Source organism: Phyllobates terribilis, unplaced genomic scaffold, assembly GCF_046119375.1.
Source record: "Phyllobates terribilis strain yellow unplaced genomic scaffold, ASM4611937v1 Scaffold_4__5_contigs__length_816908805, whole genome shotgun sequence".
NCBI classification, from domain to species: Eukaryota; Metazoa; Chordata; class Amphibia; order Anura; family Dendrobatidae; genus Phyllobates; species Phyllobates terribilis.
In genome coordinates, this window is record NW_027362764.1 from 502,550,249 (window position 1) to 502,575,475 (window position 25,227).

Genomic DNA, 25,227 nt, shown 5'->3' on the forward strand with positions numbered 1-25,227 from the left:
CGAAACCATTTTTGTTAGGGGCCACATACCATTTGAAGTGACTTTGAGGGACCTATGTGACAGAAAATACCCAAAAGTGACACCATTTTAAAAACTCAGTCCTCAAAACCACATTCAAGAAGTTTATTAACCCTTTAGGTGCTTCACAGGAATTAAAGAAGTTGTCCACTACTTAGACAACCCCTTCTCATACTCTACATTTTGCCCCGATAAAATAAAAAAGCTTATACTCCCCTCCTATTCCGGCGCCATTCCAGCAGTATCGGCACTCGCGTACCAGGGGCTCCCGTGTGGTTATGACACGTGAGCCTGATGCCCAATCAGCGCGGGATTTACTGTCTCTGCCTTCGGACAAATCAAATATCAAGAGGAAGTCAGGGCTGTGGCTGCTCTCTTACTTCCTCTTGATGTTTGATTTGTCTGAAGGAGGAGACTGTGAATCTTTGATTTGGCACCGGGCTACCGTGTCATAACAACTGCACAAGAGCCCCGGGAATGCGAGTGCCGACACTGCTGAAACGGCGCTGACACGGAAGGTGAGTGGAAGCTTTTTTATTTTATCAGTGCCAAACCTTTAGATCAAGAAGGGGTTGTCCTAGTTGCTTTAGCCCAAAATTCTTTATTTCCACAAGGGTAAAGGGAAAAAATGGACACCAAAATTTGTTGTGCAATTCCTCTTGAGTACACTGATACCCCATATGTGGTAGAAAAGTACTATTTAAGCACACGGCAGTGCTCGGAAGGGAAAAAGCGCCATTTGACTATTGAAGCTCAAAATTGGCCGAAACAGACAACAGACGCCATGTCGCATTTTTCTGTGCTTTTTCTTGAATTCATGTTGTTTGTGAGCTGTTTTTGAATTTAGCGTTAGAACTTGCAAGTATGAGGACCCTTGACATGGGTTGTGACTTGCGTATTTTGGCCAAAATATCGATCAATAACTCATGTATTTTATACATAATTTTTTCTTCCATCTTTTTGCAGGGTGTAGCCAGGCCCTTTACTGTTGGTTGGGTGATTTGGGGTGTCTGTCATGTGGGGTGCACATATATAGTGCTGGGCAGCCCGTTTGATTTAATAGTATGGGCGTCATCAGTAAGCTGTAAGCCAGAACACTGTGCATCAAATGTATCTGTGTGAATGGCGCCCTATGCAAGCCTCATCTGTGTGCATTTTTAATACTAGGCAACCACCCCCTCCATGAATTGGTAGGTTTGTGAGTGGTTGCTCCATCAGTATTTTGCACCTCTGCTGCCCCCCACCTTTATCATGAGGGTCTGCTGGAGTTGGTAAAGCTGTTTTTTTGTGATTTTGTCATGTCACGTTTACAGAGCCCCTGATGTGCCTAAACAGTGGAAACCCCACACAAGTGACCCCATTTTTGAAACTACATCCCTTGAGGAATTTATCTAGAGGTGTGGTGAGCACCATGAGCCCACAGGTGCTACACAGAATTTGATAACGTTGAGCCATGAAAAATAAATTTTTCCCACAAAAATGTTGCTTTAGCCCCAGATGTATTATTTTCACAAGGGTAACAGAAGAAAATGGACCCTGAAATTTGCTTTGGAATTTCTCCTGAGTACGCTGATACCTCATATGTGGTGGAATACTACTGTTTGGGCGCACAGCAGGGCTCGGAAGGGAAGGAGCACCATTTGACTTTCGAAGCGAAAAACTGGCTGAAATAGATAGCAGATGCCATGACGTGTTTGCAGAGCGCCTGATGTGCCGAAACAGTGGACTCTGTCTGACCTCTGTTCAGCATTGTCCTTCTTTTCAGAAGTGCACAAAACTGTGTCGGACTGCGCTTTTATGCACGCTTAAAAAAGACAGACACCGCCGGATCAGAGGCCAGACGGTGTCCACTGTGTCGCCATCTGCCTCATTATAGAGAATCTTCCTCGGGGGGGTTTAATCTGAATCAGGTATTTCAGAGATTTACACGGAAACCCCGGAGTAAGTGACGCGCCCCCTGGGCCGTGGGAGTACTCGGCAGCCGGGCCTATGGATGCTGGTTGGGGGATATCACGGTGGCTGGCCCGGTCCGTGACCGAGGGCGGTCAGTAAAAAGGGGAATTTCTAGGGGATTTGGAAAGTTCGTGACGCCACCTGTGGAATGCGGCAAAAGGGGTGCCGCCGCTGCGTAGCAGTCCTCTGGAGCGGGTGTTACGGCAGCAGGGATGGTGTGGCTCTCCACAGGTAGAGCTAGCTCCAGGGCAGCGTGGGATGTAATGGAGGACGCTGGGGAGAGACGGCAGGACGGTCCCGGAGGAAAAACGGACACTCACACGGGGGAAAGCTTCAGTACCTTTACTGGTGATGCTGCAGGTACGGTCCAGGGTACTCCGGGCGAAGGGTGCACTTTTGGACTCTCCCCAGTGAGCGGGTATAGGGCCTCCTGATCCGTGGCTTTTCTCGTTAAGCTTCTGGCCTGCCTGGAACTACGCCTAGCTTGGTTACTGTCTCTCTCTCCCTTGCGCCTGCTGACCTGGTGGTAGGGCCTTCTCTTTGGAGATCACTCTCCCTGGACGCTGGGGCCCCCGTGACTCCTTGCCCTGGTACTGGTCAGCGTTTGGCAAACCTGGGACCTGTAGTCCTCCAGGGGTTCCGGTAGTCCCTACTGGGTGTAAAGAGTCCCTGTAGGCGCGGACCCGGTGTCCGGTATATATCTCGGGGTGAGCCTGGTATGCTCCTCTGCCCCCTTGCTACTTCTTCCTTCTCCTCTCGCCTTCAGCCCACTCAAGGCCCTCACTAGGCCTTCACACGTGCTGTAGGCCTTGGCTCGCCTAAGCACAGCAGCCAGCGTGCTGCCTCTTCGCTGCCCTCTGAGCGTCAGCACGCTCTCAGCTCAGTCTGAGCTCTGTCCCTCTCTGTGTCTGAGCAGGAACTGAACTAACTCCTCTGACTGAGCTCCAAACTAAAACTGAGCTGCCTGGCTCCACCCTCCCTATATTTATCCCTAACGGGCTCCCTCTACTGGTCTGAGGTGGTAGGGTGGAGGTGTGTGAATGTGTGAGGGCCTCTTGTGGAGAAGTCCTTCCATGCACCCTTCTGGGTTCTGTGGCACCAATGCGCAGCAGGGCGCCACATAAGTACTCAGCATAGAGCGCAGGATAAATGTGAGCCGAGCCTTGCTGCGATCTTTGGGAGGCAGATCAACAGCAGGTCAAGAATTGGTTTTATTTATTTTTTACGCCATTTCTCATGAAGTATAAGTGATTAGACGGCTGCGATTACAGCGATATCACATTTATATCTTGTTTTTATGTTTTACCGATTTTATACAATAAAAAATAAAAACAATTTTATAAACAAAAGAATTGTTTTTGCATTGCTATATTCCGAGAGCTATAGCTTTTTTATTTCTCTGTTGATGGAGCTGTAAGACTTTTTTTTTGTGAGACAAGATGACGTTTTTAGCCATACCATTTATATCTACGTTTTTGATCGCATTTTATTCCTTTTTTAGATTGGCAGTATGATGAAAAAGCATAGGTTTTTGACACATTTATTATTTTATTTAATCATTTTTTTACGGTGTTCACTGAATGGGTTAATAAGTGTGACAGTTTTATAGATTGGGTCTTTCTGGATGCGGTGATACCAAATATGTGAACTTTTTTTGTGTTTTGCCGCTTTTACACAATAAAAACATTTTTTTAGAAAAAATAATTGTTTTTGTGTCGCTATATTCCTAGAGCTATAGCTTTTTTATTTCTCAGTTCATGGAGCTGTATGGCGGCTTGTTTTTTACAGGACAAGATGACATTTTTAGTGATACCATTTTCAGTTACATTCAACTTTTTGATCGAATTTTATTCCACTTTCTGTTCGGCGGAATGATAAAAAAGCATAGTTTTTTCCTCCACATTTTTTATCTATTTTTTACGGTGTTCACTGAAGGAGTTAACTGGTGAGACAGTTTTATAGATTGGGACATTCTCGACATGGCAATACCAAATATATGTTCGTTTGTTTTTGTTTTTACATTAAATATTTGTTTTTACATTAAATATATGTATTGTGGTAGGACGACTCGCTCGGCCACTTCCGGAAGTAGACTCAGGAACCAGGGTTTTCTTTGCAGGCTTTATTAACAGCATAAAGCTCTGCACTCCAGCAAAATAAATACAACCTTACTTGGCTAAACAATAAAACAAAAGATAAACTATAGCACAGTCCATATATGTGTGTGCGGGTCGCTCACACAAGTTATGTCCAGCCTTCAGCTCTCTCCTGAGCTATAGCTGACCAGTCTGGAGACCTTGCCTCTCCAAACACAACTCAAAGAAAATAAAACAGGACTGAACATTTAAACGATGCTCAGCCACACCCTGAGGTGGAGGTATGGAGAATGACGTCCCTCCCATCACTATGTCATTCCCCTAAAACGACGCCCTTTAAGTGAGTTAACCCACCATCATATAACATGCTGGCAGAAAGTCCACTGGTTTCAGTTCACACAGGCTAGCAACCTGTGCCACACATACCTCCCCTCATATACCATACCAGTGACTCTGTCACAGTATGTATTGGTATAATATTTTTTTTTCTTTATTTTGTGATTTTTATTAATATTTTTACAATTTTTAAAAACGTTATTTTTACTTTTTTACCTTGTCCCAGGATAGGACATCAATTTTACATTGTCTGATCACTGATTTAATACACTGAAATGCTTTTGCTTTGCTGGGTATTAGATCTGTGTATCGTACGCAGGTAGAAGTTTTGTCAGATTCTGCTCTGAGCAGGAACTTACAGGCCACTGTACCTGGGTTAACCTGTGGCCATCTTTCGGCCCGAGGTCATCATGGAGATGTGTTGTGTCGGAGCAGAGATGGAGCTCCCTCCCTCTGCTATACCAATCGATGTCTCTGTCACTATTGACAGCGATATCAGAGGTGTTAAATGCCCACAATCAGTGCTTTCTGTGGGAAATATTTGATTTTTTTATTTTCACAGCTCAACGTTATAAACTTCTGTGAAACACCTGGGGGTTCAAGGTGCTGATCACACATCTATATACATTCCTTGAAGGGTCTATTTTCCAAAATGGGGTCACTTGTGGGGGGTTTCCACTGTTTAGGCACATCAGGGGCTCTCCAAACGTGACATGGCGTCCGCTAGCTATTTCATCAAATTTTACATTCAAAAGTCAAATGACGCTCCTTCCCTTCCCTGCCATGTGCCCAAACAGTGGTTTTCCCCAACTTATGTAAAATGGACTTCCGGGAGACCACTAGGTGTCCGGAACAAACCCTGAACTTTACAGTTTGGGTTCGCTTATGTCTAGATGTGAGCAGTCTCATAGACTATAATGGGTACATGTTCTATGAAAACCAACAAATACATGAAAACAGAAATGTCAATGCGACATTAGTGAGAGTCGTCGGATCCGAGATTAATGAAAAGTAGATTATTCTTATAAAGATCATGGTGTCACACTAGTTTAGCAGTGTGTGGGAAAAAGATACAACTTCAATGGTGCCACCACCTGTTTTGTCCTTCTTATAAGTATGAACAAAGGGTTTAGAACTGATTTTTATAGACGTGTGTGGGTGATCCCACTCGGTCTCCTAGACAATAATTCCTAACTGTACACCGCGTGTTTCCTATAATTCTCAATTAGTCATTTCTTTTATGGTATTTGAGAGAATCTAGATTTCCCTGATTATAATGCTTCCTATAACGTTCCGTGTTCTGCGCTATACACTGCATAATGGGCTTAGCTGTGGGTAACGGATAATTACATGTCGCGTGCTGCACTTCTGAAAAGGTGATTACAGCTAATGGTGTATAGGAATAAATGCTAAATGTGGAGTGCTATAATGCAGATCTCAAAGGAAAAAAAGGGCTGTGATTGACATGAAAATGATTACAGCAGTTTCCCTGTGGCATAGATTCATGTCCAACAGGAAAAAAATGACAGTTTGGAGACATAAGGAGGCAGAGGAGGGATGCTAGCCTCGCTGGCTTCTCTTGTGAAGTGAATGCATTTAATTAGCACAGATTAGAAGTGGGTAGAGTTTTACAGGAACTAAGATTCTCGTTCTATAATAAAAATAGAAATAACGGTAGACAAATGCAATATATAACGCCAGGACACATTTTCTACAGTGTGTGCCCTCCGTTTCTTGCACGCTGAGCCCATCCTCTGGCACACATCAGGTTTCAGCTGTTGTGTCAGTGACTCCGGCACACGCTGTGATATTTATGAGTCCTCCTTGAATGAAGATCACCTCTCCTGATGGGATTGTACACAGAGATTGTCTGATCTACTGCTTCATACTATGCTAATCCAATCTGTAAATATTAGCAATGTTTTGTGAGTCTCACGGATTTGACAATGTAATTCATATGAACCTCAGGGGCAGAGCTACAAATAAGCAGCTTCTTTTGGAGGCCAATAAACCTATATTGACACAAAATAAAAATATCAGGTTAAACTGCTACAAGCTATAAATGCTACCCAAAAATATGTCATCAATGAGCAACAACGGGCGAAGTCTGTTTAAAAACAACTGTTCTTTATTCACCGTTCCCTGATTCAGTGCTGAATCTCTGATGATGCTCCCAGAGTCTGTTATTGTCTACAGCACTGATGTGAAGTCGACAGCGCTGCAGCCAATCAGTGGATATGAGCAGCTTATGCCATCTACTCGAGCAAAGCCGGTGAGCTCAGTTATTGGCTGCTACTGATGTGACATCAGTGCAAGCTGACAAAAACACTGGAAACAACGGCAGAGACTCATCATTGGACCAGTGAGGGTGACTAAAGGACAGTTTGTTTCTTAATTAAACTTCAGCCAGAAGACAGGGATTTTCTGACAACAGAAAATCTCTTGAAGGGCTCGTGCACATAACGGCATTTTTGGTCCGAGTGCGATAGAACAAAATATCAGTTCGCACTCTGACCAATGTTACTTATTATTGTCGCACACACATACAATATTTTCCTCGGTCCAAGGAAAATATCGCAGCATGCCCAGTTGGATTCAGTTATCGGATCGCACGCACTTGGCCACGCAAATCAATGAAAAACATCGGACTGCACTTAGCAGATGACATCTTAGTGCAGTCCAATTTTCACGGACTTACACAAGGGAGGCGGAGAATTTTTTTTCCCATCTTGTCCTCATCCAAAAAAATTGGATCACACTATAATCACACTCTAATCACACTCTAATCAGAGTCTGATCAGAGTCTAATTAGCATAATCGGCCGGATTCTCTCAGATGAGAGAATAGATGCTGGTGTGACCCAAGGCTAAGGGTCTGTATACACGTCTTTTTATAGATGCCAGTGTAGCTGCATAATTATTGAAGAAAGAGACGTGCAGGGAAACACCGGTGATGCATATTTCCCCCCAGTGTCTTTTTTTGTACATTCCATACATAAATAGTGGCAGCTTCCAATCAAAAGCCTCCTGAAGAATGGTTAAGTAACTTCTTTTAGCTGTATCACGGCTTTCGAAGCCTGAAGTGGTTATAAGTAGCTAAAAAATAAGGAACATGTGCACAGTAAGTTGGTTTGACATTACTAAGTATACTGTATGTTCATTATTTTTAACGTTCATTGAGCTCTTGTTCAGGTGGGTTCCAGATGGAAACAGCCTGAAAGACACCGTGTGCACTTACCCTTAGCAATCTGTAATACAAAATGAGAAAGATGTGGTCCATCATCATCCAGGGTAAACTTAGCTCCAAAAAGACCACTAAGACATGTTGCCAAAAATGGGCCTGATACTGAAGTACACTTCAATAATCCAAAGAATAGTAACTAATAAAGTGCAATGGAACCAACTCAATCCAGTTCATGGAGAAATGTTTGTCAGGGATTTAGGATTCCCCTGGCTCCAGGTTGTGCTATAATTTTCATCCTGGATTTACTTAGCACCTTGGATTTGGAATAGGAGGTATCTATAAAATGTTACCATAGTCTTATGGATTGAGTTGGTTCCATGGCACTTGATTTTTATTAGTAAAAATGAATTTGGCACTCCAAGTTAATGCGAAAAATAAAGTTTTTATTGCACAGATTTTCCTCTGTTTCCATAAGTTTTTTAACGTTTCGGCCTGTATTCAGAACAGTCTATAGTTCATCAACACGCCTGTGTTAGATAGGAGCATGTGACCAGGGAAGTGGGATGCGCTGTGAACAGACAGCACTAAGTGATGGTGCCATCACTTAGCACAGAAGTGTGTTACTCCAGCACCCTGTCCATACGCCGTCTGTTCACAGCGCATCCCACTTCCCTGGTCACATGCTCCTATCTAACACAGGTATGTAGCTGAACTATAGACTGTTCTGAAGAAGGCCATTACAGGCTGAAACCTTAAAAAACATATGGAAAGAGAGGAAAACCTGTGCAATAAAAACTTTATTTTTGCATTAACTTGGAGTGCCAAATGAATTTTTTACTATTTGATCTGGAGTGGAGCCCTATTTGAGCACCCTCCACAGGAGTGCCGCATAGCATAGCCTCAATTTTTTACTTGATTTTCATTAGTTATTGTTGGTCAGTGGTGATGCATTTGAACCACTTTAGGATTAAAAGAAAAAAGTGAACCTGGAAAACCATTTGAGCGACACAAATTCCCAAATGAAAAGAGTTTACAATAGTATCTTATGAGTAAGGTTAACATTTAAACTGTATGCTACCTGGAATTACTTTAATATGATATTTAATATTAAAATAATTTTTTATGCAACGTGTAAAAAAAAAAAGCAACCTAAAAACAGTTTTGAAATCCAAAGCACATGTGAGAAAGTTAAGCAATGCAAGAAGGTGACAGGTGCCATCTGTGAATATCTGTCACACTGGTATTTTTTTAGATTCAGAACTTCTACATTCCTGGCTTTGCAAACATGCCTGGCAGTATGGAAAGAATTGAGAAGAGATTTATGCTGGCGGCATTACAGTTCTCGGCTGTATCCCTACTGATAAATCAGCTGGTTTCTTATACAATATAAATATATGTGCCTCTAAAGGATTTACTATGTGTTATTTCTATTCACAAATATCTATGTAATATATATATTATCGATTTTATTGGTCTAGTACTGTGTACACTAGTATCATGTCAAAAAGGGACCATTGGTGCAGCCTGTGCAGCCGTACAGGGGCCCAAAGGTTAAGGGGGCCTACTTACACTTCCAAAACAGCAAGCAGCTTTTGTCACAGACACAATGAGGGGCCCATATACTGTTCTTGCACATGAGACCTCTTCAGTCTGTGTCCGCCACTCAAAGGGATACATGAATGACACCGGAGTAGGCCAATATTGTATTTTAGTATTTTTTTTTAAACACAATTGCACTTTTTTCCAGTTTTTGATCCAAAATTTACTTAAAAAGGAATGGGTAAAGGAAAAACGTATACTTCTCCTTTCTGCTGTATTAACTTCTGGCTTTTGCGCAAAAATTGCAGGACTGTTTTTCAAATTCTGATTCAGAAATACTATTGCTTCTTACATTCAAGCATAGGTAAGCTGACATAAGAGTCGCCAAATTTATTTGGTAGATTTGGTTTATCTCAGGTGCATGCTAGTTTTTGCTCCTAATCTGTTGTCACCAATAATAAATTAAGGCCTCTTTTTCAGACACTTTTACAAAGTGTCTGGGAAGACACCAATATGTTTTTTTTTTTTTTAATAATCTATACCAGAATTTAGGCATAAATAATGTAATAGTATATCTGCCCCTCTATGTGTAAAACCACCCAGTGCCATTCACTGCACAAGCCCCAATTTAAACTTATGTAACCCGGAACACTCCCCCTCAGAGGTACATTGTTGTCAAGTGTTCAATTCCATGCCACCCTTTTTTAGATGGACAGTTTGTACCCTACCCTCTGATAAATAGATTTGTATGAATACCTCTATTATACTTTTCTGCTCCAGTAAGTGTACATCTATTTCCTACCTTTACCATAGAACTCACATTGTATATTATTTCTGTGACGCTAGTCACTACTCACGGACAAGCTGTGAGGCTGGGTAACCAAGATGTCCAGGGTAAGATACCAAGAGGGCTCATCATAAACAAAAGGGGTAAAGCAAAGGCGTAGTCAGGTCACAGTCCGAGGTCAGAATTCCAGGAAGATAGCGGATCAAGACAAAGGGGTTAGGCAAACGGATGGTCAGAGGCAGCAATAGATCAGAGACAGAACACTGAAGAACAAAGCAATGATGCACCACTGAGCTAAGGCTACAACTGGAAATAATCAGAGGCAGACAGCCAGTTAAATAGCCAGGGAATCACTAAGAACAGGAGACCCCTGTAGGAAACCCAGCACACACCGGCCCTAATTGGGAGACTGGACTCTCACTCACAACAGTGATAGCTCAGCACGCCCCATCTCAGATTGGATGGCTTAGCTGTCTAGCACAATACTGACAGCTCAGCACGCCCCCGTCCCAGATTGGACAGCTGAGCTGCCACTCACCACACTGAGTGGAGGAATCATGACAATTTAATGATTTAATGCAAATTAGTCCTAAAACAAATTAATGGTATTAGATAAATGAACATGGTAAAGGGACCCATCCCTCATATTGGTGGCAGTCAGACACCTGGAACCAACACCGATCAGCTGATATCTGATACCAATACAATAAAGTACATAATGTTGGGAACTTGAACACCAGAATTCTACACAATGGTTAGTTGTTGTTCTCAAGTACTGCATCTCAGCTCCTGTTCACTTCAGTAGGAGCAAAGCAGCAGAAGAATGGCCATTACCGAGTCTACAGAACTGTGGTGTTCCAGCTTTGTACATTCTGTATTTCTGGTCGCTGCAGCACAAGGTATCAGCTCATCAATGGGGTTGCTGATAAGTACCCACCAATCTGTTACTGATGAAGTATCCTGTGGGGGCGCCGATCCGAGGACAGAGGGGGCTTTCTTCCTGTCGCTGCCTTTTAAATGCTGCGATCGATATCGATCACAGCACTTTGCAGTTTAAACTGCCGGCAGTGAATGCCGGGTATCAGCTGTCATATCAGTTGAACGTCCGGCGGCGATCGCACACACACAGCTCCTGTGCACTCAAAATCGATGATTTCTGCAGCGGATTCCTGGACGGACGGGTGGTTCATTCTCTGTGGGCTCAGTGTTCGTGTATTGCAAACATCTAGGCTACTATGGTGCTTCTCTCATCTTCTTGCTTAATTTTGGAGATATAGACATTTATTCCTGATGAGTTTTTTGTTTGTGGATGATGCAGTGAAGGAAGCAGGAGTTGGTTGGCACATACAAATAGTTTGATGGTATGGTTCATTGACCAGATTGTTACTACTTGGCACAACATGTAAGAATTCCAGTTATATCTATAGACGGAACATTGTGAATAGTGTTAAGCCAAGTTTAGACGGCCATATTGTTGGACCATACATGGACACCACTCAAACCAATGTTTTTTAGTGGGGAAATGCAAATGAGTGATTTTTGACATGGAGCAAATCTGTGCATAAAAAGAATCATAGCATGCATTAGTTTCTTCCTTGTGTCAGATGAAACTCCCCATTCAGGTCTGTGGATGCGCAAAAAAATCAGATTCTATACGGAGCCATCAAATAGCATCCAATTTTTACAGATACATTGCAATTCTTTAACATAGGATAATGTATTTAGTAAACTTGTACATTTTTAATAACTTCCGATGTGTAAAAACGGATTGCAAATGGATGACAAATGAGAAAAAAATAGTCTGAGTTTTCTGGATCAAACTCGGACAATTTTTATTTGCGCTCGTGAACTTAGCAGAACGAAGATCAGGAGGAAGCGCATAGCTCTCTCTACTTTATCGCTGCAAAACTAAGCATTCACTCATCGCAACATTTAGATATAAATAATGGATTCGTTCGGAAATGTATCAAAGGTAAACTGCCACATTCTGCCAAAAATCAAGTTTATGTAATGCGAGCTTAATGAATTGGCTATTGTGGTTGGATTTCAGAAATGTATTGTTCGGCCTGACATCTTGACAGTATCTGTATGTCTTCAAGGACTTGGGTGCACATGTTGCTATTTTTCAATTGCCCATTCAAATACATATTTACATCGATAGAAAAGCATTAGGTTGCAGGTATAGTATAACATGCAGCGATTATTAGGAGATATGGAGACTTAGGGGTGTTCTGTACATTGCCAACATCAATAATGTTAGTATTCTCCATTGCATGATGGTTGTACTGAGAATACCTCTGTATCTGTGGCACCTGAAGAAACCTGTATGGCAGCAAACGAAAGCTGTGCTGCTCTGTACTCCCTCCCAGTTGTCCAATTCTTTTTAATAATAAAGGGATTGAGACTTAATTAAATAAGCCCACCACATTTCTTGATGGTATTCTCTTGAGGATAAGAGGAGGTACCTAAAATTATGCAATACAATTATGTCTCCTAAGTAATGTAATCGCTGGGAGAAGATATTTAACATATGATTATATCAAGCCATGCTCTGCTGTGGCTTTTGCTTATTTATTTATTTAACTCACTTATAGAGTGCCATTAATTCCACAGCGCTTTACATACATTATCATCACTGTCCCCATCGGAGCTCACAATCTACATTCCCTATCAGTATGGAGTGTGGGAGGAAACCGGAGAACCCGGAGAAAACCCACGCAAACACGGGGAGAACATACAAACTCCTTGCAGATGTTGTCCTTGTCATTAACATTGCTTTTATTGCATTTAATATCTGAATTTCTGTACATTTCTCCTTCAGGTGTTGAAAATGGCAGAGGTGCACGGATTAATGGACAGGTTGGAGAGAGCTGTGATTCGACTTGAAACAGTCTTATCAACGTCTGGCTTTTCAAAGTCAGCAGGGAATGATGTTGTCAATGGGATAAATGGAGGTAAGATGTCAATAACATGTATAGAATAGAAGCTTCCCTGAGAGTCTTATGTTGGAGACTTAACAAGATCTGATTCATGCAATACATACACTATGCCATGAAGGTGCACACCCATACATTTAACTACTGTTGGCTGAGCCAGTCAACATCGATGGGTTCGACCGACGACCTAATGTGCAGACCGATGGTCAGGAGAGATGTCGAGCGCGCATGTCCATGTTCGGACTGCAGATTGCATTGTTCTTCTGGAGATAAGTCTCCGGCCAACGTGCCAGTTGTCAGAAGCCAGCCACCATTGATAGAGTGCAAAGATGGCCAGTAACCTAGGCAGAATTAAAGAGAATTAAAAATCCTTTCAATCTTGAAAATGGTCAGTAGTTTTTAATAGGAGGTAAGCAACAAATGTTTTACAAGCACTTTGCAATTTTACTCATTAAACAAGATGAGACAACCCCTTTAAACGCCAAAGAACAACTAACATCACACCAACCGCAGCAAAAATATATATTTTTTAAAAAGCTACTTTTTTAAAAAAAGAAGTAAAAAATTTAAAATAATATGTAAATTTGGAATTTAATAATTGCACTGTTGCACTGAACAAAATACCATTTTTACTACACAGTGAATGCTTTTTTCGTTCCATCCCACATGGATTTTTTTCCCAATTTTCAGTACATAGATACATATTCAATATACCTATACATCTATGGTAAATTAAATGCCATGTAAAAATACCACATTTAGATCTGCCAATCCATTTGTCCTCTAGGAGATTGATCACTTCAAGAGATGTCTGGCAGCGGCTCTCTCATTGAGAACACAGGAGCACCCAGCAGAGCACACAATCGGGCTAGATAGCCTGCTGATCGACAATCAGCAGCTTAAAATGTATGGGACACTAGTCACTATGCAGTATCTCCACAGAAATATCTGCATGATGCTCCAGTAGTTGCCTACATTGTTGTATCTCTTAATACTGTTTGGCTGTTCCTAGTGTGTCGTAGTGTGAGCCCATTTCTTCTATGCTTTACGCTGTTATGTACCCGGACTTCAGGTGTGGTTCCCTATGTAGAAGCATTTGATGTCCTGCTGAGCGGACCCTTGGAACAGTATCTCAAAAATAGCAAGATGCTTGGTGGAGATGTAGAAACTCATGTAAGTCTGATTTTTTTATTGGATTCAACTTTATTTGCAGTACGAATGAGAACTGTTTTTACCCTGCTATTATATGAATTTTGTTTTGTTTCTACATGGCTTTTAATTCCAGCTGTCATTCACTGCGTATAGCAGTTGCCAATTTTTACTATAATTATATTACATTTATCCACCACAGCCTGCAGTTTGACTAGTTGTATACGATCTATCTATTTTTACACTGTAACTTTCAAGATAGAAAAAAGGTGAATACATAATCTATCATACTGAAATTTACTAAATGTATTAGAATTGTTGATTTGTTATATGATATGCCATCAATGTTAAAGTGTCCGACAACGCCTTTAAATAAAGTTTTTGCATAGTTTTTTTTATTTTAATTGGCAATGTTTTTTTTTCTTTTGTCACAATCTTTATTAACAAACAACATTTGTAAACTTGTAATTTCCATACAGGCCACTGTGGCATTTTTAGACTTAAAGGGGTATTCCCATCTCCAAGATCCTATCCCAACATGTAGTAGATGTAATAATAATAATATTAGCAAATACCTCCAATTAGAAATGTAGTATAGTTTTTCTGATTCGCTATGTCTTTCCTCATGTGCAGGCATTATATGACCTTAGGGATCCATGGTTACGACCACTAGCAACTAGCTGTCACTATATCTGTGGTCGTAACCATGGATACCTAAGGTCGTGCAATGCCTGCATACGAGGAAAGAGACATAGAAAATCATAAAAACTATACTACATTTCTAATTGAAGATATAATACATAACATAATATTATTATTATTACACCTACTACATATTGGGATACGATTACGATCTTGGAGATGGGAATACCTTTTTAACTTATACTTCCTGGCCTTTCAGGAAGAGTTTTCAGCAGGCTCTTTATCATTAAATGCAGGATTACTATGACAAGTAACACTTCTATACACAGGATCCACCAATTACAATAGGTGATGTCACAGTTGTGCTTTCTCCCCCTCACTTCCCAGTGACCTTTGCAAAGACTTATTAGATATTCAATACAGAAGACAGGGTTGGTGTTTGTTCATTGTGTCTATGTACATGTGTTGTTTCCTGAAACAACAGGAAATTACAGTCTAAAAAAGCCCCAGTGGCCAGTGTGAAATTTGCTAGATTTTTATTTTTTTATACAGAGTGTTGTGTGGGAAAAAAACATTGGCAACATTTATTTTGTAAAAACTATATTTAGCACAAAAAAAATATTATTTTTTGAAGATTCCTTTAACTATATTAGCCAGTGCACATCATCTACATAAGCAAATTATGGCAAATATTTCAAGATGCAACATGAGCCCATGCATAATGTACTTTTACATTGATATTTTGCACAGTGAAACAGCATCTAAAACACATAGTAAATTTGTTCTCCATTTTTCATTTATTTGGTTCACACGTCTTACTTGTATATACGAATCATAATTTATCATAATTATGTTGTGTACGTTTAATATTGTTACAACGCTCAGGTCCAGTGCACATGTTGCTACGATTAAAGGGGCTGTCCGGCCTTAGGCTACAAGTCTGCAGTCATTCTAGCAGAAACTAGCAATTTACATATGGCACAGGACGTATTTTGTTAATGTGAGGATTCACAAGTCTGCAGTCACATAGAGTGACAGCAGACTTGTAGCCAAATGCCGGACAACACCTTTAACATTCTCCATGTGCAGCCACACAATCACTGTCCTGTGCCGTGTGCAAATAGCTAGTTTCTACTAGAAGCTTTGCTTCATACATAAGGTATGTAATTGGATTTGTATGAAACTAGACAGAAAACCTCTTAATGCATCAGAACAGTATGGAAGCACAGTAAAAACCCCATGTACTTGAATAGAACCACAATTATGGCTTTCTACTCAGGATGTCTAAGGGTGCTTCCACATTGCGTTTATGCACCCGTTCAGTGGCCCTGTCGAAGCTTACGTCCGAACTCCCCGCAAAATGGGATTCGGATGTATGCGCCGACAGGGCCATAGACTATACAGTGGTGAAAATAAATTGAGTTGAGTTGTTTTGGGGATTTGTAACTGTAAAAATATTTTATTTGCTGTTTTGACACTTTTTATTACATTTATCATTTTTTATTGTACAGAGATACCAGTTTGCTAATTGTTCCCACAAGTGTTTTAGATCAATTAGAATTGTTATCTACTGCTTAGTAAAGTTGCCATACAAATAAGATTCATTTGCTGTTAGGCTATTGTGTAGGAACATCACATGGGGCAAAACCTTTGTTCTCCGCAGAATATCTTCACATTATTTATCTTCTCAATACTTTTCTCTAATTGTTGGAACGTTTCATTAATCTGATGCAACAATCTAGCAAGATATTTGCCTTGCTTGTAAAATATATAATTGGCGACAGCTACACCAAATTCTAAACACGATCCTTTCATTTGGTACCACACTTACAGTAAACGCTGCAATGATAGTACAGATGCAATCACCATCTGTTATTAGACAATCATAACTCCAACAGCCTCTCCATCTGTTACTATATAAGTAGCTGTGTCACATAGCAGAAAAATGACGTGTGTGCTTTATTAGGAGATTAGCTCATTATTATTAGGAGATTATATCTCAGTATATTATGAAGCATTTATATGATAAATTAATACCTTTACTACAATTTTGTGTTAAAACTATCAACAAATGGACCAGCTAGGATCCGCTTACATGGACTGACAGGCAGCACCATACAACCGCAGTCATTTAAATGTCTGATTTCACAGGCAGACCAAAGTAAACGATGCACTCTCAGCGATCTGTAAAGATCGCTCAATGCGCATAGGCTGCATTGTTCTCGGCAGTACAAGCCCTGCTTACACAGGACGATGCGCCGGCGAGAATGATAATCTGCACTGCACAAAAGAATATTTTACCTGATAAATGAGCGTTTTGCTTGTTCATCTGGTGATCTGCAGCCTGTTTACGTATTGAAAACTTCACTGCTTATGGAATTCATCTGGGGAGGAGTGAATATTTTGAACCCACATGTGCCTCACAGAATTTTATAAAATTGGGACTTGGAAATTTAACATTTTAATGGTAAAAATGTCATTTTTTTATTAGCTACAAATTTGTCAGTTAAACAAGGGTTAATAGGTGAAATTGAAAAAAGAAAGAGAGGAAAAAATTAATCAGCTCACCTGATTGCTGTAGGCTTTGGGAACAAGGAAGCACAGATGCGTGTGGCCTCACGTGATGAATAGAAGAAAAAAAAAGGGGAAACCAGTTTCCAAAAATGGCAAAATTTATTGAAGTAAATCCACGTAGTTTAAAATTTCCATGTCATATTGGGGAATCTCACATAGAAAAAATGCAACGCGTTTCGAACACAGATCTGTGTTCTTTGTCAAAGCTAACATGCATATGACACACTATAGTATTATACTTAGTAGCGACCAATGAAATCAGGAAATTAGGTCACTTGAGGGTGCGTCTGGAATGCATAATTAGTGTGAACCAATCACATAGCATAATATATAAGAGCAATATACATAAAGAGAAAAAGATTTAAAATAAAACCTTTGACAACATATAATGTAATTTGACATATTTGACCAAACAAAACCAAGATATAGGATTAATAATGAAACATGATTTCACGGCGTGCATTGAGGCCATCTGGAAAACGGGATCCAAGATTATAGATCCAGAATGCCTTTCTGGTAAATAAACGGTGTCTGGTATTCCCTCCTCGATGTGCAGGCATAAGCCTTTCGATACCAATCACCTGTAAGGAACTAGAAGATCTCTGGTGACGTTCGATAAAATGTCTGGAAGCATGTGAAATGCTACGATTAGTACTAGAAAGAGAAGATATATCAGTTAAATGCTCTGAAATACAAACTTTGCGTTTTCTTGTGGTACATCCAACATATATTAGATCACATGTTTTGCATAAGATTACATAAACTACGTTGGAACTGTTACAATTAATATAATCCTTAATTTTAAAAGTTTGTGTATGGTTATGATTATGAAATTCCTTGGTTGCTGATAAATGTCTACAAGTGCAGCATCTATTCTGGCCACAGGTGTAAAAACCAGAGTGATTCAACCAGGTACTAGATTTTCTAGTGGAGGAAAAAAGAGAAGGTGATACAATATTACCTATAGTGGTGCCTCTCCTTGCTACCACAGAACAATTGGATTGTAAGATTTTAAATAAAGAAAGATCCTCATATAAAATCGAAATATGTTTGAAAAATATTGATTTAATAACATTAAACTGAGGACTAAATTGCAGCGACAAAACCAATCTGTTAGATTTATTTGCAGAGTTCTGAACACAATGTGGCTCAGAATCTCGACATCTCTTGTTCTCAATTATACGCTTGGCTCTATTTAATGTCCATTTCAGATAGCCCCTTTTAGATAACTTGAACCATGCATGTGCAAGTTCAGAGGACAGATTGCAATCATCGCTGCAGTTACGTGAAATACGGGTGAACTCACCCACAGGTATCGCTTTGATTGTATGATATGGGTGACTGCTAGTTGCATGCAGAATAGTATTACCGGATTGAGGTTTGCAATGTGTGCTTGTCGATATGTGTTGACCCGGAATCCCCCGCAAATTAAGATCCAGAAAAGAAATGACAGAAATTTCAGTTTTAAATGTAAATGTCAAATTGCAATGATTAACATCAAGATATTGTGCGAATTCCAGTATGGCAGAGACATCGCCCGACCAAGCAGTGCGGTGCTCAGCACAACCTATCACCTTTGCACCATAAAGCTTTACAAGAATTGAGAAATATGCCTCACATTGTGATACGCATGGCTGATAAGGGTGGTTTAGTTGTTTGCGGGGGATTCTGGGTCAACACATATCGACAAGCACACATTGCAAACCTCAATCCGGTAATTCTGCATGCAACTAGCAGTCACCCATATCATACAATCAAAGCGATACCTGTGGGTGAGTTCACCGGTATTCACGTAACTGCAGCGATGATGGCAATCTGTCCTCTGAACTTGCACATGCATGGTTCAAGTTATCTAAAAGGGGCTATCTGAAATGGACATTAAATAGAGCCAAGCATATAATTGAGAACAAGAGATGTCGAGATTCTGAGCCACATTGTGTTCAGAACTCTGCAAATAAATCTAACAGATTGGTTTTGTCGCTGCAATTTAGTCCTCAGTTTAATGTTATTAAATCAATATTTTTCAAACATATTTCCATTTTATATGAGGATCTTTCTTTATCTAAAATCTTACAATCCAATTGTTCTGTGGTAGCAAGGAGAGGCACCACTATAGGTAATATTGTATCACCTTCTCTTTTTTCCTCCACTAGAAAATCTAGTACCTGGTTGAATCACTCTGGTTTTTACACCTGTGGCCAGAATAGATGCCGCACTTGTAGACATTTATCAGCAACCAAGGAATTTCATAATCATAACCATACACAAACTTTTAAAATTAAGGATTATATTAATTGTAACAGTTCTAACGTAGTTTATGTAATCTTATGCAAAACAAGTGATCTTATATATGTTGGCATTCTGGATCTATAATCTTGGATCCCGTTTTCCAGATGGCCTCAATGCACGCCGTGAAATCATGTTTCATTATTAATCCTATATCTTGGTTTTGTTTGGTCAAATATGTCAAATTACATTATATGTTGTCAAAGGTTTTATTTTAAATCTTTTTCTCTTTATGTATATTGCTCTTATATATTAAGCTATGTGATTGGTTCACACTAATTATGCATTCCAGACGCACCCTCATGTGACCTAATTTCCTGATTTCATTGGTCGCTACTAAGTATAATACTATAGTCAGGGTCGGACTGGGGTGTCTGGGGCCCACAGGGAGAACTGACTCTAGGGGCCCACCTACAGCCATATGCAAATATCTGTTATCCGCTATCCCTGTTATAGTGGAGCATTGACTGGCGGCTCCTGCACATCTACTGTGCACCACTATAACTGGGATGTACAATTACGGTAGTTTGCATTAAAGGGCTTCTTTGGTTAAAACAAGTTATCACCGATCCATGGGATCCACAGGATCGGTGATCACTTATTGATCGTTTGGGTCCAAACATTGGAAAACGCGCCTATCAGAAGAATGGGGAAGTTTCATCCCTGACAGGACACTTATCCCCATTTTAAAATGCAGCTTCCAAAAAAGAGCAGCGCTCACAGTCACTGAGGGAATGACTGGATGAGTGGTCGCATCTCACATGCCGCTCCAGTCTAATGGGGAGAAAAGCTCCACATTCTGCCGATTGTGTCCCAGCAGTCAGACCCCCACCAATCAATATTATCACTGATCCCGTGGAGAGGTGATTACTTGTTTTCACCGGAGAACCCCTGTAAGTGCATCTCTGCCGCTCTGGTCCAAGTATTTAATCTCTAAGGCTGTGGCCCCACTATCAGTATTTGGTCAGTATTTTTTCTCAGGAGTGGGAGCCAAAACCAGGTGAGGAACAATCAGAGAAAAGGTATAATAGAAACAAGTCACCAATTCTGTATTTATCACCCACTCCTGGTTTTGGCAGCTACTCCTGAGAAAAAATACTGACCGAATACTGATGGTGGGGCTGTGGCCTAATGGAAAAAAATCTTTTCCTAGTTAATATCAGCAAGAACAAAATGACTGCCATACACAACACAGTCCACTATATCAACACCAATAATACCACATACAAAAGAGACAAATATCGCCACACCATGACTAGATCACATATTACCACCACATAGTGACCGAATAATACTACATACAAGGAACAAATACGGCCACACCATGACCAGACCACATATTACCACCCCAAAGTGACCAAATACTACAATACTGATCATGAATACAAACCACAATACTAACAACACTGTTATTACCACCAGTGACATTATACACAGGAGCTCTGTATATAGTGTCAGTGTACAGGTAATACAGGGATCACCAGTGACATTATACACAGGAGCTCTGTATATAGTGTCAGTGTACAGGTAATACAGGGATCACCAGTGACATTATACACAGGAGCTCTGTATATAGTGTACAGTGTACAGGTAATACAGTGACCACCAGTGACATTATACACTGGAGCTCAGTATATAGTGTCAGTGTACAGGTAATACAGGGTTCACCAGTGACATTATACACAGGAGCTCTGTATAGAGTGTCAGTGTACAGGTAATACAGTGATCACCAGTGACATTATACACTGGAGCTCTGTATTTAGTGTACAGGTATTACAGTGGTCACCAGTGACATTATACACAGGAGCTCTGTATATAGTGTACAGGTAATACAATGGTCACCAGTGACATTATACACAGGAGCTCTGTACATAGTGTATAGTGCACAGGTAATACAGTGGTCACCAGTGACATTATACACAGGAGCTCTGTATATAGTGTACAGATAATACAGTGGTCACCAGTGACATTATACACAGGAGCTCTGTATATAGTGTACAGGTAATACAGTGGTCACCAGTGACATTATACACAGGAGCTCTGTATATATTGCACAGGTAATACAGTGGTCACCAGTGACATTATACACAGGAGCTCTGTATATAGTGTACAGATAATACAGTGGTCACCAGTGACATTATACACAGGAGCTCTGTATATAGTGTACAGGTAATACAGTGGTCACCAGTGACATTATACACAGGAGCTCTGTATATATTGCACAGGTAATACAGTGGTCACCAGTGACATTATACACAGGAGCTCTGTATATAGTGTACAGATAATACAGTGGTCACCAGTGACATTATACACAGGAGCTCTGTATATAGTGTACAGGTAATACAGTGGTCACCACTGACATTATACACAGGAGCTCTGTATATAGTGTATAGTGTACAGGTAATACAGGGATCACCAATGACATTATACACAGGAGCTCTGTATATAGTGTCAGTGTACAGGTAATACAGTGATCACCAGTGACATTATACACTGGAGCTCTGTATATAGTGCACAGGTAATACAGTAGTCACAAGTGACATTATACACAGAAGCTCTGTATATAGTGTATACATAATATAGTGATCACCAGTGACATACACAGGAGTTCTGTATATACTATATACACACGTGGTCAGAATTGTTGGTACCCCTCGTTTAATGAAAGAAAAACCCACAATGGTCACAGAAATAACTTGAATCTGACAAAAGTAATAATAAATTAAAAATCTATGAAAATGAACAAATGAAAGTCAGACATTGCTTTTCTGCTTCCACTGAATTTAAAAAAAAATTAAACTCATGAAATCGGCCTGGACAGAAATGATGGTACCCCTGAAAATAATGTGACAAAAGGGACATGTTAAATAAAGTTGTGTCCACTAATTAGCATCACAGGTGTCTACAATCTTGTAATCAGTCAGTGGGCCTGTATATAGGGCTACAGATACTCACTGTGCTATATATAGGGCTGCAGATACTCACTGTGCCTGTATATAGGGCTACAGATACTCACTGTGCCTGTATATAGGGTTACAGATACTCACTGTGCCTGTATATAGAGTTACAGATACTCACTGTGCCTGTATATAGGGTTACAGATATTCACTGTGCCTGTATATAGGGTTACAGATACTCACTGTGCTTGTATATAGGGCTACAGATACTCACTGTGCTTGTATATAGGGCTACAGATACTCACTGTGTTGTTTGGTGACATGGTGTGTACCACACTCAACATGGACCAGAAGAAGCAAAGGAAAGAGCTGTCTCAGGAGATTAGAAAGAAAATTATAGAAAAGCATGTTAAAAGGTAAAGGTTATAAGACCATCTCCAAGCAGCTTGATGTTTCTGTGACTACAGGTGCACATATTATTCAGAAATTTAAGATCCATGGGACTGTAGCCAACCTCCCTGGACGTGGGTGCAGGAGGAAAATTGATGACAAATCAAAGAGACGGATAATATGAATGGTAACAAAAGAGCCCAGAATAACTTCTAAAGAGATTAAAGGTGAACTTCAAGCTCAAGGAACATCAGTGTCAGATCGTACTATCCACCGTTGTTTGATCCAAAGTGAACTTCATGTAAGACGACCAAGGAGAACACCATTGTTGAAAAAAAAAATAGTAAAAAAGCCAGACTGGAATTTGCCAAACTACATGTTGACAAGCCACAAAGCTTCTGGGAGAATGTACTATGGACAGATGAGACAAAAATTGAAGTTTTTGGCAAGGCACATCAGCTCTATGTTCACAGATGGAAAAATGAAGCATATCAAGAAAAGAACACTGTCCCTACTGTGAAACATGGTGGAGGCTCTGTTATGTTCTGGGGCTGCTTTGCTGCACCTGGCACAGGGTGTCTTGAATCTGTGCAGGGTACAATGAAATCTCAAGACTATCAAGGGATTCTAGAGAGAAATGTGCTGCCCAGTGTCAGAAAGCTTGGTCTCAGTCGCAGGTCTAGCAACAGGATAATGACCCAAAACACACAGCTAAAAACACCCAAGAATGGCTAAGAGGAAAACATTGGACTATTCTGAAGTGGCTTCTATGAGCCCTGACCTAAATCCTATGGAGCATCTTTGGAAAGAGCTGAAACATTCTGGAAAAGGCAACCTTCAAACACGAGACAACTGGAGCAGTTTGCTCATGAGGAGTCGGCCAAAATACCTGTCGAGAGGCGCAGAAGTCTCATTGACAGTTACAGGAATCGTTTGATTGCAGTGATTGCCTCAAAAGGTTCAACAAAATATTAAGTTAAGAAGAAGAACCATCATTTCTGTCCAGGCCGATTTCATGAGGTTAATTTTTTTTTAAATTCTGTGGAAGCAGAAAATCAATGTCTGACCTTCATCTCTTCATTTTCAAAAATTTGTAATTTATCAGATTGAAGTTATTTCTGTGACCATTGTGGGTTTTTCTTTCATTAAACGAGGAGTACCAACAATTTTGACCACGTGTGTAGTGTAAGTGTACATGTAATACACTGACTCACCAGTGATGTCTCTAGGTGAAGTCCTTCATCTTCGCTTTTCTTCTTCATCTGGCACAGACAGCCATCACTTCTTCCAGCCAGGAATCATCTCTGCAGAAAATAACACACAGTTATTAATAACTGATCTCTTCTAGAGAATATTCCCATTCCCCCCCCCCCGACCTCTACACTACACCAGTTGAAGAAAAAAAGCAACATAGTGCCGTCCTGCACAGTAACAGGACCTCTCTTTTGTCCCATCCCATGGAAAACAATTTCCTAAAAAGTAAATTATATTACAGAAGTAATAATGTAATAATAATTGGAATCTAAAGTAATAATGTTCTCCACTGGTCACCATAAACTAATAAAGTATGTTCCTCAATCTGGCTCCCAAACAGTAATTAAGTCCCTTGTCTAGCCAGGCACCCCCATATGTCCCTTCTGGCCACCATTTGTCTAGTGTGACCCCTCCATATATTTATCCTAGCACATGTGTATCGAGCCTGCCCCCTCCCATATACCCATCCTAGCCCCCCCATGTGCCAGTCTGCCCCCCCACATATCCATCCTTGCCTCCATGTTTCCAGCCTGCGCCCCCATATGTCCCCCCCATATATCCTCCATGTGTCCAGCCTGCCCTCTACATATTCATCCTGGCCTCCATGTGTCCAGCCTCTCCCCTCATATATCCATACTGCCCTTACCCCCTGCATATATCCATCCTGACACCCCCCATATATCCAGCGTGCCCCTCCATATATTTATGCTAGCCCATGTGTATCGAGCCCGCCCCCCCCCACATATTCATCCTAGCCCCCCCCATATATCCATCCCGGCCTCCATGTGTTCAGCCTGCCCCCCCCCCCCATATATCCATCCTGGCCTCCATAAGTCCAGCTTGCCCCCCCCCATATATCCATCCTGGCCTCCATATATCCATCTTGCCCCCCCATATATCCATCCTGCCCCCCCCATATATCCATCCTGCCCCCCATATATCCATCCTGGCCTCCATGTGTCCAGCCTGCCCCCCATATACCCATCCTGCCCACCCCCCTTTGCCTGGGTCCACCTTGGTTCCCCCTTGTGTGTCCTGCCAGGGCTCCCCCTTGTGTGTCCAGCCAGGGCTCCCCTCCCTTGCGTGTCCAGCCAGGGCTCCCCCCTTGCGTGTCCAGCCAAGGCTCCCCCCTTGCGTGTCCAGCCAGGGCCCCCCCCTTGCGTGTCCAGCCAGGGTTCCCCCCTCGT

The 25,227-nt window shown here is 41.0% G+C and overlaps 1 protein-coding gene across 4 annotated transcripts in view; it reads left to right on the top strand.

The window, feature by feature from the left end:
* CAP2 (cyclase associated actin cytoskeleton regulatory protein 2) overlaps nucleotides 1-25,227 on the top strand; it is a 143,421-nt gene that overhangs the window by 21,259 nt on the left and 96,935 nt on the right. For all 4 annotated transcript variants that reach the window (XM_073678810.1, XM_073678811.1, XM_073678812.1 and 1 more), the window contains exons 2-3: nucleotides 12,734-12,866; nucleotides 13,921-14,021. In XM_073678810.1, coding sequence (XP_073534911.1) covers nucleotides 12,743-12,866; nucleotides 13,921-14,021 — 225 coding nt within the window. In that variant the 5' untranslated portion in view covers nucleotides 12,734-12,742. The remainder of the gene's footprint in view (nucleotides 1-12,733; nucleotides 12,867-13,920; nucleotides 14,022-25,227) is intronic.